The 16,266-nt window shown below is 44.1% G+C and overlaps 1 protein-coding gene across 6 annotated transcripts in view; it reads left to right on the top strand.

The window, feature by feature from the left end:
- Window positions 1–6,561: 6,561 nt before the first annotated feature.
- MICU3 (mitochondrial calcium uptake family member 3) overlaps window positions 6,562–16,266 on the top strand; it is a 387,135-nt gene continuing 377,430 nt past the window's right edge. For 5 of the 6 annotated variants that reach the window (XM_069200668.1, XM_069200685.1, XM_069200659.1 and 2 more), the window contains exon 1: window positions 6,768–7,164. In XM_069200668.1, coding sequence (XP_069056769.1) covers window positions 6,823–7,164 — 342 coding nt within the window. In that variant the 5' untranslated portion in view covers window positions 6,768–6,822. Of the gene's footprint in view, window positions 7,165–16,266 lie in introns of all 6 variants that reach the window. The other variant, XM_069200650.1, reaches the window with a different exon arrangement.

The raw sequence follows: 16,266 nt of genomic DNA, 5'->3' as shown, positions 1-16,266 counted from the left end.
TGAGATTGGGCCCAGATTTTACCTTTTCACACAACAATTTAGCTATTAGAAGGGTATATTTTTCTAACATTTATGTTTAATGTTTTGTTATCTAGGTAATGAAGGGCTTGATTATAGAGTGGCTAACAGGGAGAAGCCATATTTCATTTTGGGCCGTTATGTCTAGCGTTATTATTTATGTTGTTATCGTTACATACTTCAGCATATTGAAGTATATTATCTTTTCTCTATCTTTTCTTCACTGTACTCTGAAACAATCTACCCTATGCCACTGCACCCTACACCACTTTTCTCCACTCTGTACTACTCTACGCCACTGCAATCTATGCTGTACCACTCTACTCTACACCACTCTACTCTGCAGCACTCTACACTATGCCACTGCAATCTATGCTATTCTACTCTAACCATTGCACAATACACCCCTACACTCTTCACCACTTTACTCAAATCCAATGCAATCTATGCCACTGCACACTATGCCAATCTACTCTGCACCGCAGCACTCTATTCCACTGCTTTCAATGCCACTGTACTCTGCACCACAGCACTCTAGGCGACTGCACTCTATGCCACTCTACAATACACCACTGTACTCTGCGACCCTCTAATCTGCATCATTGCACTCTGCCACTGAACTCCACGCCACTCTACACCACTGCATTCAATGTCACTGTACTCTGTCCCACTGCACTCTTTTCTGCACCACTGCACTCTAATCTACTCTACACCACTCCACTGTAGGCCCTTCACTCTACTTTGAAATCATCTCCTCTATGCGACTGCAATCTACGCAACTCCACTCTATGCTATGCCAGTCTAATCTACCCTGCACCACTCCAATGTACCCTGCGCCACTCCAATCTGTTCTGCACCGCTCTATGCTACTGCACTTTACATCACTATGCTCCACTCTGCAACAATCTACTCTTCACCACTATACTGTACTCTGCAGCAATCTACTCCCTGCCACTGCACTCTATGCCACTCTATTCTACTCAGCACCACTGTACTCTAAGCCACTCTTCTCTACTCTGTATCACCCTACATGACTGCACTCTATGCCATTCTACTCTACACCAATGCATTCTATGACACTCTACTCTACACCACTGCCCTTTATGACACTCTACTCTGCAACACTGCACTCTGCCACTGAACTATACTCCTCTCTACTCTGCACCACGGCACTCTACTCTGCACCGCTCAACTATATGCCACTCTACACAAATGTACTATATGCCACTACACTATGCCACTCTACTCTGCATCACTGCATCCCACCATTGCACTCTACACCAGTCTACTCTACCTTGCACCACTCCACTCTACCATGCGCCACATAACTCTATGACATAGCACTCTGAACAACTGCAATCTATGCAGTGCCACTCCACTCTGCTCCCCTCTACTCTTCACCACTCTACCCTACTGCACTATACGCTAAACCAGTGCTGTCTTCGTCAATGCACTCTACACCACTTTACTCAAAACCAACGCACTCTATACCACCACACTCTACGCCAATCTACTTTGCACCACTGTACTCTATGCCATTTCACTCTAGACCACCCAACTCCACTCTATGACACTTCACTCTGACATTACACTCCATGATACTAGACTCTGACACTCTATTCCATTAAACTCTAACACTTTCTCCACTCTGTAACTCCCTACACAACTCCCTGTACACCACTCCATTCCACTTTACTCCACTCTATGCCACTCCACACCACTCTATGCCACTTCAATCCATGATACTCTACTCAACGCCACTGCACAGCCCTCTATGCCACTCCACTATTCAACAATGTACTATGCTCAACAACACTCTACCCCACTTTCTCTATGCTAGTTCATGTTACTTTACTTCACTCTACTCCAGTTCACTCTTATTTATGCCTTTCCACTCTACGACACTCTGCCACTCCACTCTATTACACTGTGACACTACTTCACTCTACTACTACTTTATGGCATTGGCGCTTGATTAGAGATTCAGATCTCCATTGATTGCCTTGTCACTCATATGAGACGTGAGTCAGATTTATCTTCGCCATTTTGGTTACAAGCACTCTGTAACCCTTTTAACTCAAGCTTAACGAAGGCTTAGGATGTTCCTGATACCTGTCTAGGTGATCGAAATATCGTCGGCCAAAGTACCTTGACTTGAATTTGTGATATTGTACATAAGTTGGCATAAGCATAGGTACTATGGGCTAATGACTTCTTGATTCACTATTTGAGTCATTCATGTAAAAGTGGGTGTATAACAGCGTGTAAATCACTATTGTGGATGCTAACCTTGTAGGAAAGTAGCCTCTTTCTAGCTTGGTTACCCCCACATTTGGCCTGTTTGCCAGTGTGTTTGAGTGTGTCTACTGGGATCCTGCTAATCAGGACCCCAGTAGTTATGCTCTCTCCCTTAAATTATGGTTGTTGCATACTGGTAACCCAGTATTTCACCCAAGATTGGCATACTGGTGCCCCCTTATAAGTCCCTAGTATATGGTACTTAGGTACCCAGGGCATTGGGGTTCCAGGAGATCCCTAGGGGCTGAAGCATTTTTTTTGCCACCCATAGGGAGCCCATGCAATGGCTTCTACAGAACTGCCATTGCAGCCTGCGTGAAAAGGTGCATGCACCCTTTCACTGCCAGTTACACCGCACCAGGTCACTTATAAGTCACCCCTATAGCAGGCCCTCCAGCCCCTGAGGGCAGGGTGCAGAGTACCTGTGTGTGAGGGCACCCCTGCACTAGCAGAGGTGCCCCCACGACCTCCAGGACCATTTTCCCAGACTTCAGGAGTGTGGGGATGCCATTTTACAGGTATACTGGAAATACGTCACTACCTATTCCCAGCTACATAATGGTAACTCCGAACATAGGTATGTTTGGTATCAAACATGTTGGAATCATACCCCAAGGCTTTTGCAAGCATTGGTTGTATGATTCCATGCACTCTGGGGGCTCCTTGGAGGACCCCCAGTATTGCCATTCCAGCCTTCTGAGGTTTTCCAGGCAGCCTTAGCTGCTGCCACCTCTCAGACAGGTTTCTGCCCTCCTGTTGGTTGAGAAGCTCAAGCCCAGGAAGGCAGAATAAAGGATTTCCTTTGATAGAGGGGTGTTACACCCTCTCCCTTTGGAAATAGGAGTTACAGGCTTGGGAGAGGTAGCTTCCTTCCCCAGGCCACTGGAAATGCTTTGAAGGGCACATTTGGTGTCCTCCTTACATAATCCAGTCTACACCGGTTCAGGTACCCTCAGTCCTTGCTCTGGCACGAAACTGGACCACCACCCCAGGTCATCTTGGATTCCAAGTTGGCAGCAAACTCTGGGAGCATCTGAGTGGCCAGTGCCAGCAGGTGGTGTCAGAGCCGTCCCCTGATAAGTGCTTACCTGTTTAGCTGACCAATCCCCCTTTCAGGGCTATTTAGGATCTCTCCTTTGAGAGGTTCTTCAGATTCAGATTGCAAGACTCTTCATCCTTTACTTCACTTTCTCACCTAAGAAACTGCATCTGGACCCTCCAGGAACTCCACAAACTGCAACAACTAAGCAAAGACGACTTCTGCAACATTGTATCTCCAGCTCTTGCCAGCAAATGCAACTGTTTCCCGGTTGTGCATCCTCAGAGGACAGCCTGTCTTCAGTCTGCACCAAAAGAATGAACGAATCTCCCTTGGAGTGAAGGAATCACTCCCCTGCTTCAGCAGGCACCTCTCTGCAACGATGACCATCTGCATGGGTCCCCTCTCCTGACGAGTTGCATGGATCCTGCATCACGGGTGGTGGACTGAAGTGGTCCTGATGGTCCTGACGTCCTACTGTCCAACTTTGGTGGAGGTAAGAGCTTGCCTTCCCACGCAAGACAGTACTCCTGTGCACCACATGTTTTTCAGTTGCCAAGGCTTGTTGGCATCCTTCTATGAAATTCTTTGTGTACCATGTAGCTTCGGCCCCCAGCACTCCTTCCTGAGATGCACCGCTTCCTGAGTGGTTCTCTGGCGGCGTGGGATCCTTTGTTTTTGTGCTGCGTGGGCCTCCTTTTGCAACTCCTTTGTCCCCATGCTGGACTCCTATGTGCGCTGCCTGGTATTCCGTGGGCTCTCTGAGTTGCTGAGAGCCCCCTCTGACTCCTCCTCCTGGGTGGCCATTTTCCGCTAACCATGAGCTATGCCTGTGCCAAGGCTTGTTGGTGGAATCCAGCGATGCAAACCAGACTGCAATCATCTATCCGGTGTGGGATATCATCTGCACCAACCACGAACCCGCATCCATCTTCTTGGGTGCAGTACTGACTGTTGTTCTTCACCAGTGGTTCTTCTTTTCAACCTTGATTCGGGTTAGCAGGGGCTCCTGTCCTCCCTGGACTCTTCTGTGCTTCTTGGACTTAGTCCCATTCTTCCACAGGTCTTTAGGTCCAGGAATCCACCCTTTGTGTCTTGAAGTATCTTCTGGTTCTTGCATTATCTTCTTTCTCGTGTTCTTGTGTGTTCTAGGAAAGTTACTGTGATTTACTCCTGCTTTCCTGGGCTCTGAGGTGGGTTCTATTACTTACCTTTGGTGTTTTCTAATACTCCCAGCTCCCCTGTACACACCACACTTGCCTAGGTGGGAAACCGACATTCGCATTCCACTTTCTTAGTATATGGTTTGTGTTTCCCCTAGGCCCATTTCTAACCATTGTGATTTTCACTAATTGCACTGTTTTCTAACTGTTTTTATTGCTATTGCTGCATACTAGTGTATATAATTGGTGTATTACTTACCTTCTAAGGGAGTATAGTCTCTATGGTATTTTTGGCATTTGTGTCACTAAAATAAAGTACCTTTATTTTTGTATCACTGAGTATTTTCTTTCATGTGTGTGAGTACTGTGTGACTACAGTGGTATTGCATGAGCTTTGCATGTCTCCTAGATAAGCCTTGGCTGCTCTGCCTTCAGCTACCTCTAGACAGTCTGGCTTCTAGACACTGACTACATGTCACTAATAAGGGATAACTGGACCTGGTATAAGGTGTAAGTACCATAGGTACCCACTACAAACCAGGCCAGCCTCCTCCAAACCACTGTACTATATAGGTTACTTTTTACATTTTTCTTGTAATTGGTGACATTGGGTCATCCAGATAACTTGTGTAATGCCCGAATACCAGTCTTTCTCAATTTCCACTGTTGATGTTTTCCCACTACATTTGATCTTTTATATTTTGATTGAATAAATGCATAAAACATTCCATTTGCATACTACTTTAATATCATTGTTTATGGGAGTGGTGTTGCATTTTATTCAAGGGACCCCTGTTCCTTTAAAGTTAGTTTACTGCTCCATTCTAGGACACTCTACTTACTCCATGATACTACGCCACACCAGTCGGTGACACATCATTCTACTTTATGCCATTAACTTTCAGCCATGCTGAATAGTAGTCTTACTAGTGTACAGCATGGCTAAAACACATTGGCAAAGGCAATAGAACTTGCATAGGCGAGATCTATTGGCTATGCCAATGCTTGTTTATAAGGTATGAACTTTAAGGTGACTTGCAATATCCTTATGTACACAGGGGGTATTTTACCCCATATAATACATGGTCATACCACCAACTTTCCCACAAACCACTTAAAACCCTAGTGCATAGCTTCTGTCATTCCAAGCTATTAAAGTACAGCAGAAGAAAGAAAAGCAACATTCAATTTTTTTGCTTTAAACAGCTGCATTAATTATGCTCTGTGACCTGATCTGCCTTTTACCTTGGCTGCTAGCTCTGGCAGAAGACAATGTAATGTCATAATTCGACTGTAATAACCCTATCATAGTCATTTTCTGATGTCTTTTCTTTATAATCAGTGAATGTCTTTTCTTTACACGCAGTGACTTTGTGCATCACAAACAGCTGTTTCTAAAGAAATTAGTGACTGTAGTTTATACAGAGATTAGAGAATCCATGTTTATATAGCCTGTAACTCCAAGAGCTTCTTCAGTTGAAATGCTCCTAGTTATGATTGATGTGGAGCTGAGCTTCCCAAGATCACACAAAGGAGCAGAAGTGTTATTAGAACTATGGTTTCCGAGCACAGTTTACAACTGTTGTAAGTAATCGCTTTTGATCTCTCCAGTGCGGTTCCAATTGGCATGAGGCGAAGGGCATGATGGGTGTGGGGCGCAAAGAGTATGTTCTTCCTTTTTACCCTCCTACCTTTATTTGCTTGGTGCATGAAGATGCAAGGTTAATCAACATGTTATTTTCACATTTGAGCTAATTACTTTGTGAATGTAAATAACAATAAAAGATACTTTCAGACTGTGAAAACATGCCTTCCTTTCTCCCTATTTCACTTCCAATATATATATATATATATATATATATATATATATATATATATATATATAATTGTGTATATTTATCGGAGCCTGCAGTTCGTAAACAACGAGCGGTTTGTATAGGGTTGATTGAAAGTCCCCCGAGGCTGTCCCTGTCCCCCCCAGAGATGTATTGTCTCCTACACCCCTGCGAAGAGGTCAGTGGTGCTGCTGGGTATATTAGACAGAGTGATCGAAAGGGAGAGCGAGTTGTATATTACAGACACACTGCAGTGCGAAGGAACATAAATAAGGTAAACAAGACTAGTAAGCGCTATGTAAATGGAATTGCAATACAATCTGTCCCAGGCAGACTGTGCTGTGGTAGGTGTGGTAGTAGTAGTTGTATACAATTTTCCCAGGCAAGCTGTGCTCGGGGGAGGGGTGCGGCGTGTTCTCACGAGATCTCCTCCCCAGCAGCTGCTGTCAGTGCCCGGCTCCGCAGTACCATGGCGGCCCCAGCTCTGCGGAGGCTTCTCTGGCTGCAGCGTAGAAGCTGCCCCGGCTCAAGGAGCTCCGAGACCCGCCTGATGCACAGCGGGGGAGTCGCCTCCCTGTGGCCGGTGCGCCGGATGGCCAAACTCGGAGCCGCTTCTGGGGCTGTGTGCTGCGCCATCTACTACCTCTACCGGACCCGTTATAGAACCGCAGAGTCTCCCCGCGCCCCCGCCTCATCCCGAGGTCCCCGACAGCGTCTGCAGAGCGGCACGGGTCCCCAAGAGCTAGAGCAAGCGGGCCGCCTCCTCCCGCGATTCTCCCTTCTGCCGGTAGCAGCAGCGGCCGGTGAAACGGTAGGAGACTCCTACAGCATCATGAACACTGAAGTCTAGGGAGGGCCGGGGATATGGGAGGGGAAAGCATGGGAACCTTCCATGTCACTTTCTGTGCCTGGGAACGGTCAAGTAAGCGCACCCACCCAGCTGATGTGATGACAAGAGGAGGAGAGCCACCCCATCTCGGGTTAGGGGGGATGTCTTTTCCTTCCCTCCCCTAATCCATGCAATGGGCCTGCTGTCTCACAGATAATATTCCATCCATGTCTTCTTTTCCTTATTTCGGTGGTCCGACCTTTCAAACCTGCATATAACATACCGCCGCCCCCCTTTTGCCACTTACAAAGCAGCTGACTCTTCAAGCGCTTCGTTTGCCTCCGTAGACTGTCCTTCAAACCATAGGTACTTACTGGGCGTTCGGCTGCGCACTGTAATTCTGATGGTTTGAATATGGTGACGTAGATTTAAATCTCCGTAGGTTATCAAATAAGAAGGCATGGCATAACTGTGACTCAGGTGCCCTCAGTCGTAGTGTGCCCCTCGACCCGTAGATCTATGACCACGAGCAGCAGTGAAATACTCTTCCTCCACTCATTCTGCCCTCGGATACTAGTGAGAGTCGGTAATATGAGACATGGTGAAACCTGCAAGGGTAGCGCCAGGCAGTGCTGGTAGCAGGTGCGATGTCAGTGGTATGTGCCGTCGTCACACGTGCAACCCCGCGTACAGCAAAGCAAATGGTGGGACCCCTTGGCGTGGTGAAGTGAGGAAAACTCTTACGTGGCACATGGCTATGAGGGGGGAAGCGAGAGTCTTGGCAGATAACGTTCCCAGAAGTGAGGGGAGTTGGTGTTAAATCTATTCGTTAAAAGTGGATTGTTTGACTGGGTTGTTCCGTTTACCCCCGTGCTCGGCGAAAGTGGGGGCGGCCACTGTCAGGCGGTTTGACTGATTGTCGCAGAATGTCCCCACGGGCTCCTGAAGGGAGCTGACTAAGGCTTCTGCGACCAGCCCGGCAGGTTACAGAGATCTGATTTCCGAGAGCCTCCGTGAAATGCCAGCTTGTGTACAAGTCGCCGGCGCGGGGAATGTTTTTGTAAACTGACGTGCTTCCCCAGTGAAATCTACTGACAAATCAGACACTGCAATAGATTGAGGCTTTATCGATATTGTATTGGTATACCTACGGTGTGCAAACACGTGGGAGATAAAGGATGATATTGGACTTAATAGGAAACCAACCAGCCAAACTTACTAAGAAGGCACGGAATGTGACTTTGGCGTTAATGTCCCTTTGTCGTTTAGTGTTTGCGCCTCAGGGTCAAGCTTTTCTTCGTCACAAGTAAGGTTAGCAGGGCAACGGTAAGAAGGAACTCGTATACACTGAGGGGACGGCCACGTTACTGGTAAAATATGCAGCTCATTTGTGATGCTATAATTTTATTGACCCCGCCCCCCAACGGAGTAGTGATTCCTGTTGGGGTGGGGGTGTTTTTTGTTGTTGTTGTAAATATTCGTCTAGCGAGATCTTCAGACAACACGAGACCTATTAAGACTTCTGCCCTTCAAGGGAACAAATTAAGCAGAGGGTTATTGTTTGCACTTGTTAATCGGGACTACTATATTTACTTTTTAAGATTGCTTCTTAAAGAGCCCAAAGCACCTGAAACATTGTAAGACTCCGATCTCTGAAACAATGTCAGCCCAGTCAACGCTGATAGGGGTGTGAGAAGCGGTTCGCCAGGTTTTTTCTAAGTAGGAACATTGTTTCATATTCGCCGTGTATCGTTTTCTTTAATCCCTTAGCTAAATAAATAAAGTAGTTATATGTATCGGTAGCCTTTCAACGATCCAATTCTGAGTATCGACTTTGTAACGCTAAGTGTTTGCGGCTCAGTAGCCTCCTCTTGTATTTTAATTCTGGTATCCAATATACAGACACAGTGACCATCAATACATCTTTTTTATGCTTGACATAATTACACTTCAACTGTTCATGGAAACATTGCGTACGATATACAGTAAGAAGGGAGTAAAACTGGTCTGTGGAACTGCTTTGCTATTGATTAAAAGAGAGAACCATGCAAATATTACAGCTCAATAGAATTGCATCGCTTCCATTTCAATTCGTTATGTAGTATTGTTACAAGTGACAACTGGCGCTAATATAGCATCGTATTCTACAAAGAGTATTTCGGGTAGGCATTTCTTGTAATGCTCCACCTCCCATATGAGAGCCTGATTTGCTGATGTTAACATCTTTGTTTTCAGAGTATTACCAGACTCCTACATTTACATTGATTAAATGCTTGGAAGCAATTCTCAGAAAGTAACATTAAAAAGAATGTGCAAAGTGGTTGCAAATGGGAAAATATTTAACTCTTGTGAAAGCAGAACAAGCAAGCATTGGCAAAGCCAGTAGGTCTATCCTTTTTTCTATCACTGTTAATACACAACGAGGACTATTACACACATGCTGACATCAACTTTTTCTTACATACAAAAACATATGGGAACTTGGCATTAGTGAATATGGTGGTTTAGTAGTGGTGATGGAGGTGGCAATAGCTATGCTGGTAGCAGGGCTTATAGTGGTAGCAGTAGTGGTAATAGTGATCGTAGTAGTGGTGTTAGTGATAATGGTGGTTCTAGTAGTAGCCTTGAAAGTAGTTGTGATGGTGTTAGTGGTGGTAGTAGTGATGATGGTCGAAGTGTTGATAGAGATTGTTGTAGCGATGGGGATGATGATGACTGTGGTAGTCGCAGTGGTGTGGGGGCAGTAGTGGTTGTTTTGACCGTGCTGATGGTGTTAGGAGTAATGATGCTTTGTGATACTAGGGATAGAACTATTGATGATGGTAATCATGGTTGTGATAGTTGTGTTAATGATATTGGTGCTGATTGTGGTGAAGCTGATAATGGTTGTGTTTTGTTTGTTAGTAATAATTATGGTAACTAATGGTGGAAGTGGTAAAGGTTGTAAAGATTGTGGTAACAGTAATACTATTGGTATTGGTTTTGGTCATTTTAGTGTTATTGGTAATTGTATTGATGGCAGTGGTAGTTAAGGTGATTGTAATGGTGGTGGTAGTGTTAATACTGATGGTATTATTTGACGCTGCTAGTGGCAATGAGGGCAGTGGTAGCTAAGGTATTCATAATATTGGTGGGATTTATTCTTCCTCCAACACCTCCACAAATAGTGTGTGGGTCCCAAACTGAGAACTAAGCTGTAAAACTGCAGGAATGTAAAAACCTCACTAAATTAACCTGTCAATTGCCCCAGGCTATAATGTGAAAGTGCTAAGAAACTTTACATACACATACCCTATATTTACCAGCTATCCCAATTAATGATTCTTCTGTGCTCCAAACTTTGCCTAGATAAAATGAGACTGCAACTTATGACATTGGCACCTTGCTGTTTTTTAAACGGTTTCTTAAACCCTAATTTTCTTCCTTCCCCCTTGTGCTGGTCTTTAGTAGCCCAACATTCCCAAATCTCTCCTGAACTGTAGTCCTTGAGACAGACTAAGAAGGGATGTCTTTTTTTATATTTTTATTTTATTTTTTAAATCAGTTTCCAACCCTGAGAATTTTCAGATCCATTTCAAGACTTGAAGAGGTAAGAATTGTATGGTTGTTAAGGGTGATGGAATATAATCTTGCTATGTGACACACTAACAGTAGTGATACTCTTTTTGTAGATCCTTGATGTACATTTTAGTTTTACTGGAGTGAGTCTGAACCTGCATTGGAAACACTGAATTTAAATCCTTGGAAACCACTGGTGTGACATGTGAATTCAGATGTGGAGATGGACGTCCTATAAGTTGATAGAGTTTAACACATTTCTTTGTTTCTCAAGAGATAGGTTCCTCTGAATATGTTCAACCAGAAGTGAACCACTTCCTATGTTGTGGCATTTGAAGTAAATGCTCTTTGCCAAGCAACAGCCCACAGGCAATTCTGTGATCACATTTTCTTGCCCTGCAGATCTAGAAAATCATTCAAGTAAATTTCGATCAGTGGACAGGAGATAGACCTTGCTCCGATTCTTTTCATTGAGTCTGGCTCATGGCAGGGGGTTCTTTGGCTATGGTATCTGTCAGTCGTTCTGTTCTGGAAGCATAAAAGATAATACTATTCTGCATCCCCACCTGACAGTGCATTTTAACTTAACAAAAACAGAGGACATACAAATTTGAAAAGTCTGTTTCTCCCACCAGAACTTTCTGTTCATTGAAATAGGGCTGAGGATTTTGGGTGTCCTTGTCAAGGTCTATTTTGGGAGCATAAGAGAATCACCTGAACTAAAGCTTGTAAATGAGAGGTCTGAGATATTTCGAACATGGTTCGCCCTGAATAGGTTAGACGTATGTTCCAACTTTAAATGATGCATGCTCCGAGTCCTGTAGTGCTGTGCTCAAGAGCTGTTGGTCCAAACGTGTATTTTGAGGAGATGAAACTTGTAAACCTAGTCCACCTTCCACTACCTCATAAAGATTTGAGTGTAATTTGCCATTGAAATTCTCGTTTCCAGTTCACTGGGATTGACACCATCAAATGACGTGTCTGAAAGAGATCTGGGCCGACTCCACTTTGGCAATTTCATTGTGGTAGGTCTTGCCTTGTTCCAAATCAGTATCTAAGATCCTGAAATGCTTTAACTGTAGACTCTTCTCCGTATATATTATATATCACTTTTCTTAGAATCAGGTTTTGACCTGTGAAGAATATTATCAACAGTGCCATACCTTCTTGTTCCCCACACCTGATGGGGCGAAGTCCACAGAATACATTTGCAGGAGTCATTAAGGTCTTACAATCTACATCAGCCAAATTTGGGCCTGTTGATGGGGATTTTCACAAACCCGATTCTGACTTTTCATGAAGGATATTAATGAGTCATAAAGCATGGAGCATGAAACCCCTCTACCCTCAATAGCCCCCCGCAAGATTGGATGAATAGACAGAGAAGTACATGAAGTGGTCCCCATTGGTAAATAGCTAAGGTCCTTCAGAGGTAAGATCCAGACTAGCTGCGTGTTAGGGTTAGAACTTCTAGAGCATCATTCTACCTGTCATATGCTTCTGTCACTTCGAATTTTGAATTAGCGTTTCTTCGTTCTTATAACAGGCCTAGGGGTAGAGAAAGGAAACTGAAAAGAGAGGACTTTAAAAAACCTAGGAGATATCTTTAACATCACAATCGTTAATACCCTAATGCACCTGAAGTCGCCTGGACCTATACCACAAAAAACGTTTGAAAAAGTCCTGTAAATTTGTATTGGATTATGTAGTCAACTCGGGCTTGAGAGGAGTTGTGCTTGTGATTGGTGGCTCATCATGTGGAATTACTTATCTTCTGCTTGCTAACACTTTCAGGGGAATTTTCTTAGTCAAGAGAAGGGTGGAATGTTTACCTAATCCTCCATCTGCAAGATAGGACAGTTATTCAGGGCAAGAAAATGTGAACACAGAATTGCCTGTGGGCAGTTTTGCAATGCCATGAGGAAAATACCCTGCGTTCCTCAATCATGTTACCAGCTCAAAGCGACCCCATCGATGTTTTGGGACCTGTTGGCACCTTCTGTATCAGTCAGAAAAACCTAGTCTCCTGTGGGTTTCTTCTCAAAAAAGTAAAGTGGTGCATAAAAGATCTATTCAAACCTGGAGCAAATCACTTTTTCAGCCTGGTCACCTTAGAAGTTTTACATTGTTGTGGACCTGGTTTTCACTGTTTAGTACTGTATGCACTTTACCGCTGCTAAACAATAGTAAAGTGTCTGTACTTTCCCTTGAAATACATTCTGTATATTGGTACTGCCTATTTGGGATATTTAACTTCTCTATAAGCTAATTGTATATGGTTCCCAAAGTGCACCTATGTCATGGAAAATTAGATATTAGATACAGTCTATGGTTACACCACCCACATGTGAAAAAATCATATTTCTGCCAGAAGCAGCACTCTGCTCTCGCTAGTCTGAATTGTAGTGATGCGTAGCAGGGAAAAATGCCTTTGCCATGTGTAGGAAAAGCATATTTCATATTATCTGAATTCACCCCTAAAGTGTGCATTCTAAGCAAAAAAGGTCAGTATGCTAATGTATAAAAATAGGGAATGATATATATTAGGGTTAAAGTGCCCTCACAGTGAAATAAAACACAAAAGCGATTTCACCATGTAGGTTAGACATTTTTAGGATTGTGACTAAAATGTTTATTTTCCACTTCTGGTTGGAAAGGGTTAGAAAACAGCTTCGAAATTAGTTCCTGCTCATGTTTTAAAATCAGACTAGATGGTGATACCAGAATTTTGATAATTTAGCAAAAAAAGAATTGTGGAAACTGTAATTTAGACTGCCTGAGCTAGAACCAGCTAAAACCTAGTTTTGCCATGTATCATACATCCAGAGCGGGAATATGCATAATTTGCTGGGAGAGTTAACAACTGTTGTTCAGAGGACAGTAGCTTTCCTCTGAGACCTGTAAAGGCTAATGGGTGTTATCTCGAGAGACTTAGGAGGAATTAGCTACTTGGCAGTGGGTAATTTTATAGTAAGGCGAGTGCTGCAAGAGAAGGCGGGGGCTTCAAGGATGTTGTTAGTATTGTGTAGTAGAATTTCTCCAGTTAATGACTATAGCACAGTATATCTCTGTATTCTCCAATACCTCCTCCGAACATTCCTGTACCTGGGAAGACTCGGTCCTAAGAAGAAAGCCCTACTGGAAGAAGAATCCTGATTTGTGAATCTTGCTGGTTGAAGGACTCATTCAAGACTTGAAGGACCCCTGAATCCTGCCTGCATTCAGGGACTAGACCTGCTCTTTCATGGTTATATGGTTGACCTCCTGTTCACCTGCTACAGGGACACAAAAAGGAGAAAGACTACTGACTCAGAGGGCCGAGGTGTTGAGAGTAGTTGACCCTTCAGGAGACCTTGCTGGAGAGAGATATGGTACCCAGAAGCCTGCCCTGAGGAATTAGTGGCTTTAGGACTGACCAGAAGACGTTTTTCTAGCAGTTAGAGGCCTGATTAACCCCTTAGCTGCTGGGCCGTTCTCCCCCCACCCCCCCCCCCCCCCAGTGCTGAGCCCTTTTTTTGGCTATTTAGGGTAGTTCGGGCTTAGGCCTTCATAACTTTTTGTCCACATAAGCTATCCACGCCAAATTTGCGTCCTTTTTTTCCAACATCCTAGGGATTTTAATGGTACCCAGAGTTTGTGGTTTCCCCTGGAGGAGACCAAGAAAATAGCCAAAATACAGTGAAAATTTCGTTTTTTCCAAAAAAATGGGAAAAAAGGGCTGCCGAAGAAGGCTTGTGGTTTTTTCCCTGAAAATGCCATCAACAAAGGGTTTCTGGTGCTGAAATCACTATCTTCCCACCTTTTAGGAACGGGCAGACTTGAATCAGAAAACCACATTTTCCAACACAAATTTGGCATTTTACTGGGACATACCCCATTTTTACTATTTTTGGTGCTTTCAACCTCCTTCCAGTTAGTGACAGGAATGGGTGTGAAACCAATGCTGGATCCCGGAAAGCTAAACATTTCTGAAAACTAGACAAAATTCTGAATTCAGCAAGGGGTCATTTGTGTAGATCCTACAAGGTTTTCCTACAGAAAATAACAGCTGAAATAAAAAAAATATTGAAATTGAGCTGAAAACAACAGCCATTTTTCTTTATGGTTTACTCTGTAACTTTTTCCTGCGATGTCAGATTTCTGAAAGCAATATACCGTTTTTTCTGCTGGACTCTTCTGGTTGCGGGGATATAAAGGGCTTGTAGGTTCACCAAGAACCCTAGGTACCCAGAGCCAATAAATGAGCTGCACCCTGCAGTTGGTTTTCATTCTATACTGGGTATACAGCAATTCATTTGCTGAAATATGAAGAGTGAAAAAGAGGTATCAAGAAAACCTTTGCATTTCCAAAATGGGATCAAGATAAGGTTTTGAGGAGCAGTGGTTATTTGCACATCTCTGAATTCCGAGGTGCCCATACTAGCATGTGAATTGCAGGGCATTTCTCAAATAGACTTCTTGTTTACACACTCTCTTATATTTGGAAGGAAAAAATGTAGAGAAAGATAAGAGGCAATAACACTTGTTTTGCTATTCTATGTTCCCCCAAGTCTCCCGATAAAAATGATACCTCACTTGTGTGGGTAGGCCTAGTGCCCGCGACAGGAAATGCCCCAAAGCACAACATGGACACATCCCATTTTTTGATAGAAAACACAGCTGTTTTTTCCAAAGTGCCTACCTGTAGATTTTGGCCTCTAGCTCAGCCGGCACATAGTGAAACCTACCAAACCTGTGCATTTTTAAAAACTAGATACCTAGGGGAATCTAAGATGGGGTGACTCGTGGGGCTCTGACCAGGTTGTGTTACCCAGAATCCTTTGCAAACCTCAAAAAGTGGCTAAAAAAACAAGTTTTCCTCACATTTCGGTGACAGAAAGTTCTGGAATCTGAGAGGAGCCACAAATTTCCTTCCACCCAGCGTTCCCCCAAGTCTCCCGATAAAAATGATACCTCACTTGTGTGGTTAGGCCTGGTGCCCGCGACAGGAAATGCCCCAAAACACAACGTGGACACATCCCATTTTGGGACAAAATACAGAGCTGTTTTTTGCAAAGTGCCTACCTGTAGATTTTGGCCTCTAGCTCAGCCGGCACCTTGGGAAACCTACCAAACCTGTGCATTTTTGAAAACTAGAGATCTAGGGGAATCCAAGATGGGCTGACTCGTGGGGCTCTGACCAGGTTCTGTTACCCAGAATCCTTTGCAAACCTCAAAATTTGGCTAAAAAAACACATGTTCCTCACATTTCTGTGGCAGAAAGTTCTGGAATCAGAGAGGAGCCACAAATTTCCTTCCACCCAGCGAACCCCCAAGTCTCCTGATAAAAATGATACCTCACTTGTGTGGTTAGGCCTGGTGCCCGCGACAGGAAATGCCCCAAAACACAACGTGGACATATCACATTTTTTCATAGAAAACAGTGCCTACCTGTGGATTTTGGCCTCTAGCTCAGCCGGCACCTGGGGAAACCTAGCAAACCAGCACATTTTTGAAAACTAGAAACCCAGGGGAATCCAAGATGAG

The sequence above is a fragment of the Pleurodeles waltl genome, chromosome 1_2, assembly GCF_031143425.1.
Source record: "Pleurodeles waltl isolate 20211129_DDA chromosome 1_2, aPleWal1.hap1.20221129, whole genome shotgun sequence".
NCBI lineage: Eukaryota > Metazoa > Chordata > Amphibia > Caudata > Salamandridae > Pleurodeles > Pleurodeles waltl.
This window is presented reverse-complemented; position numbering and strand designations above follow the sequence as displayed.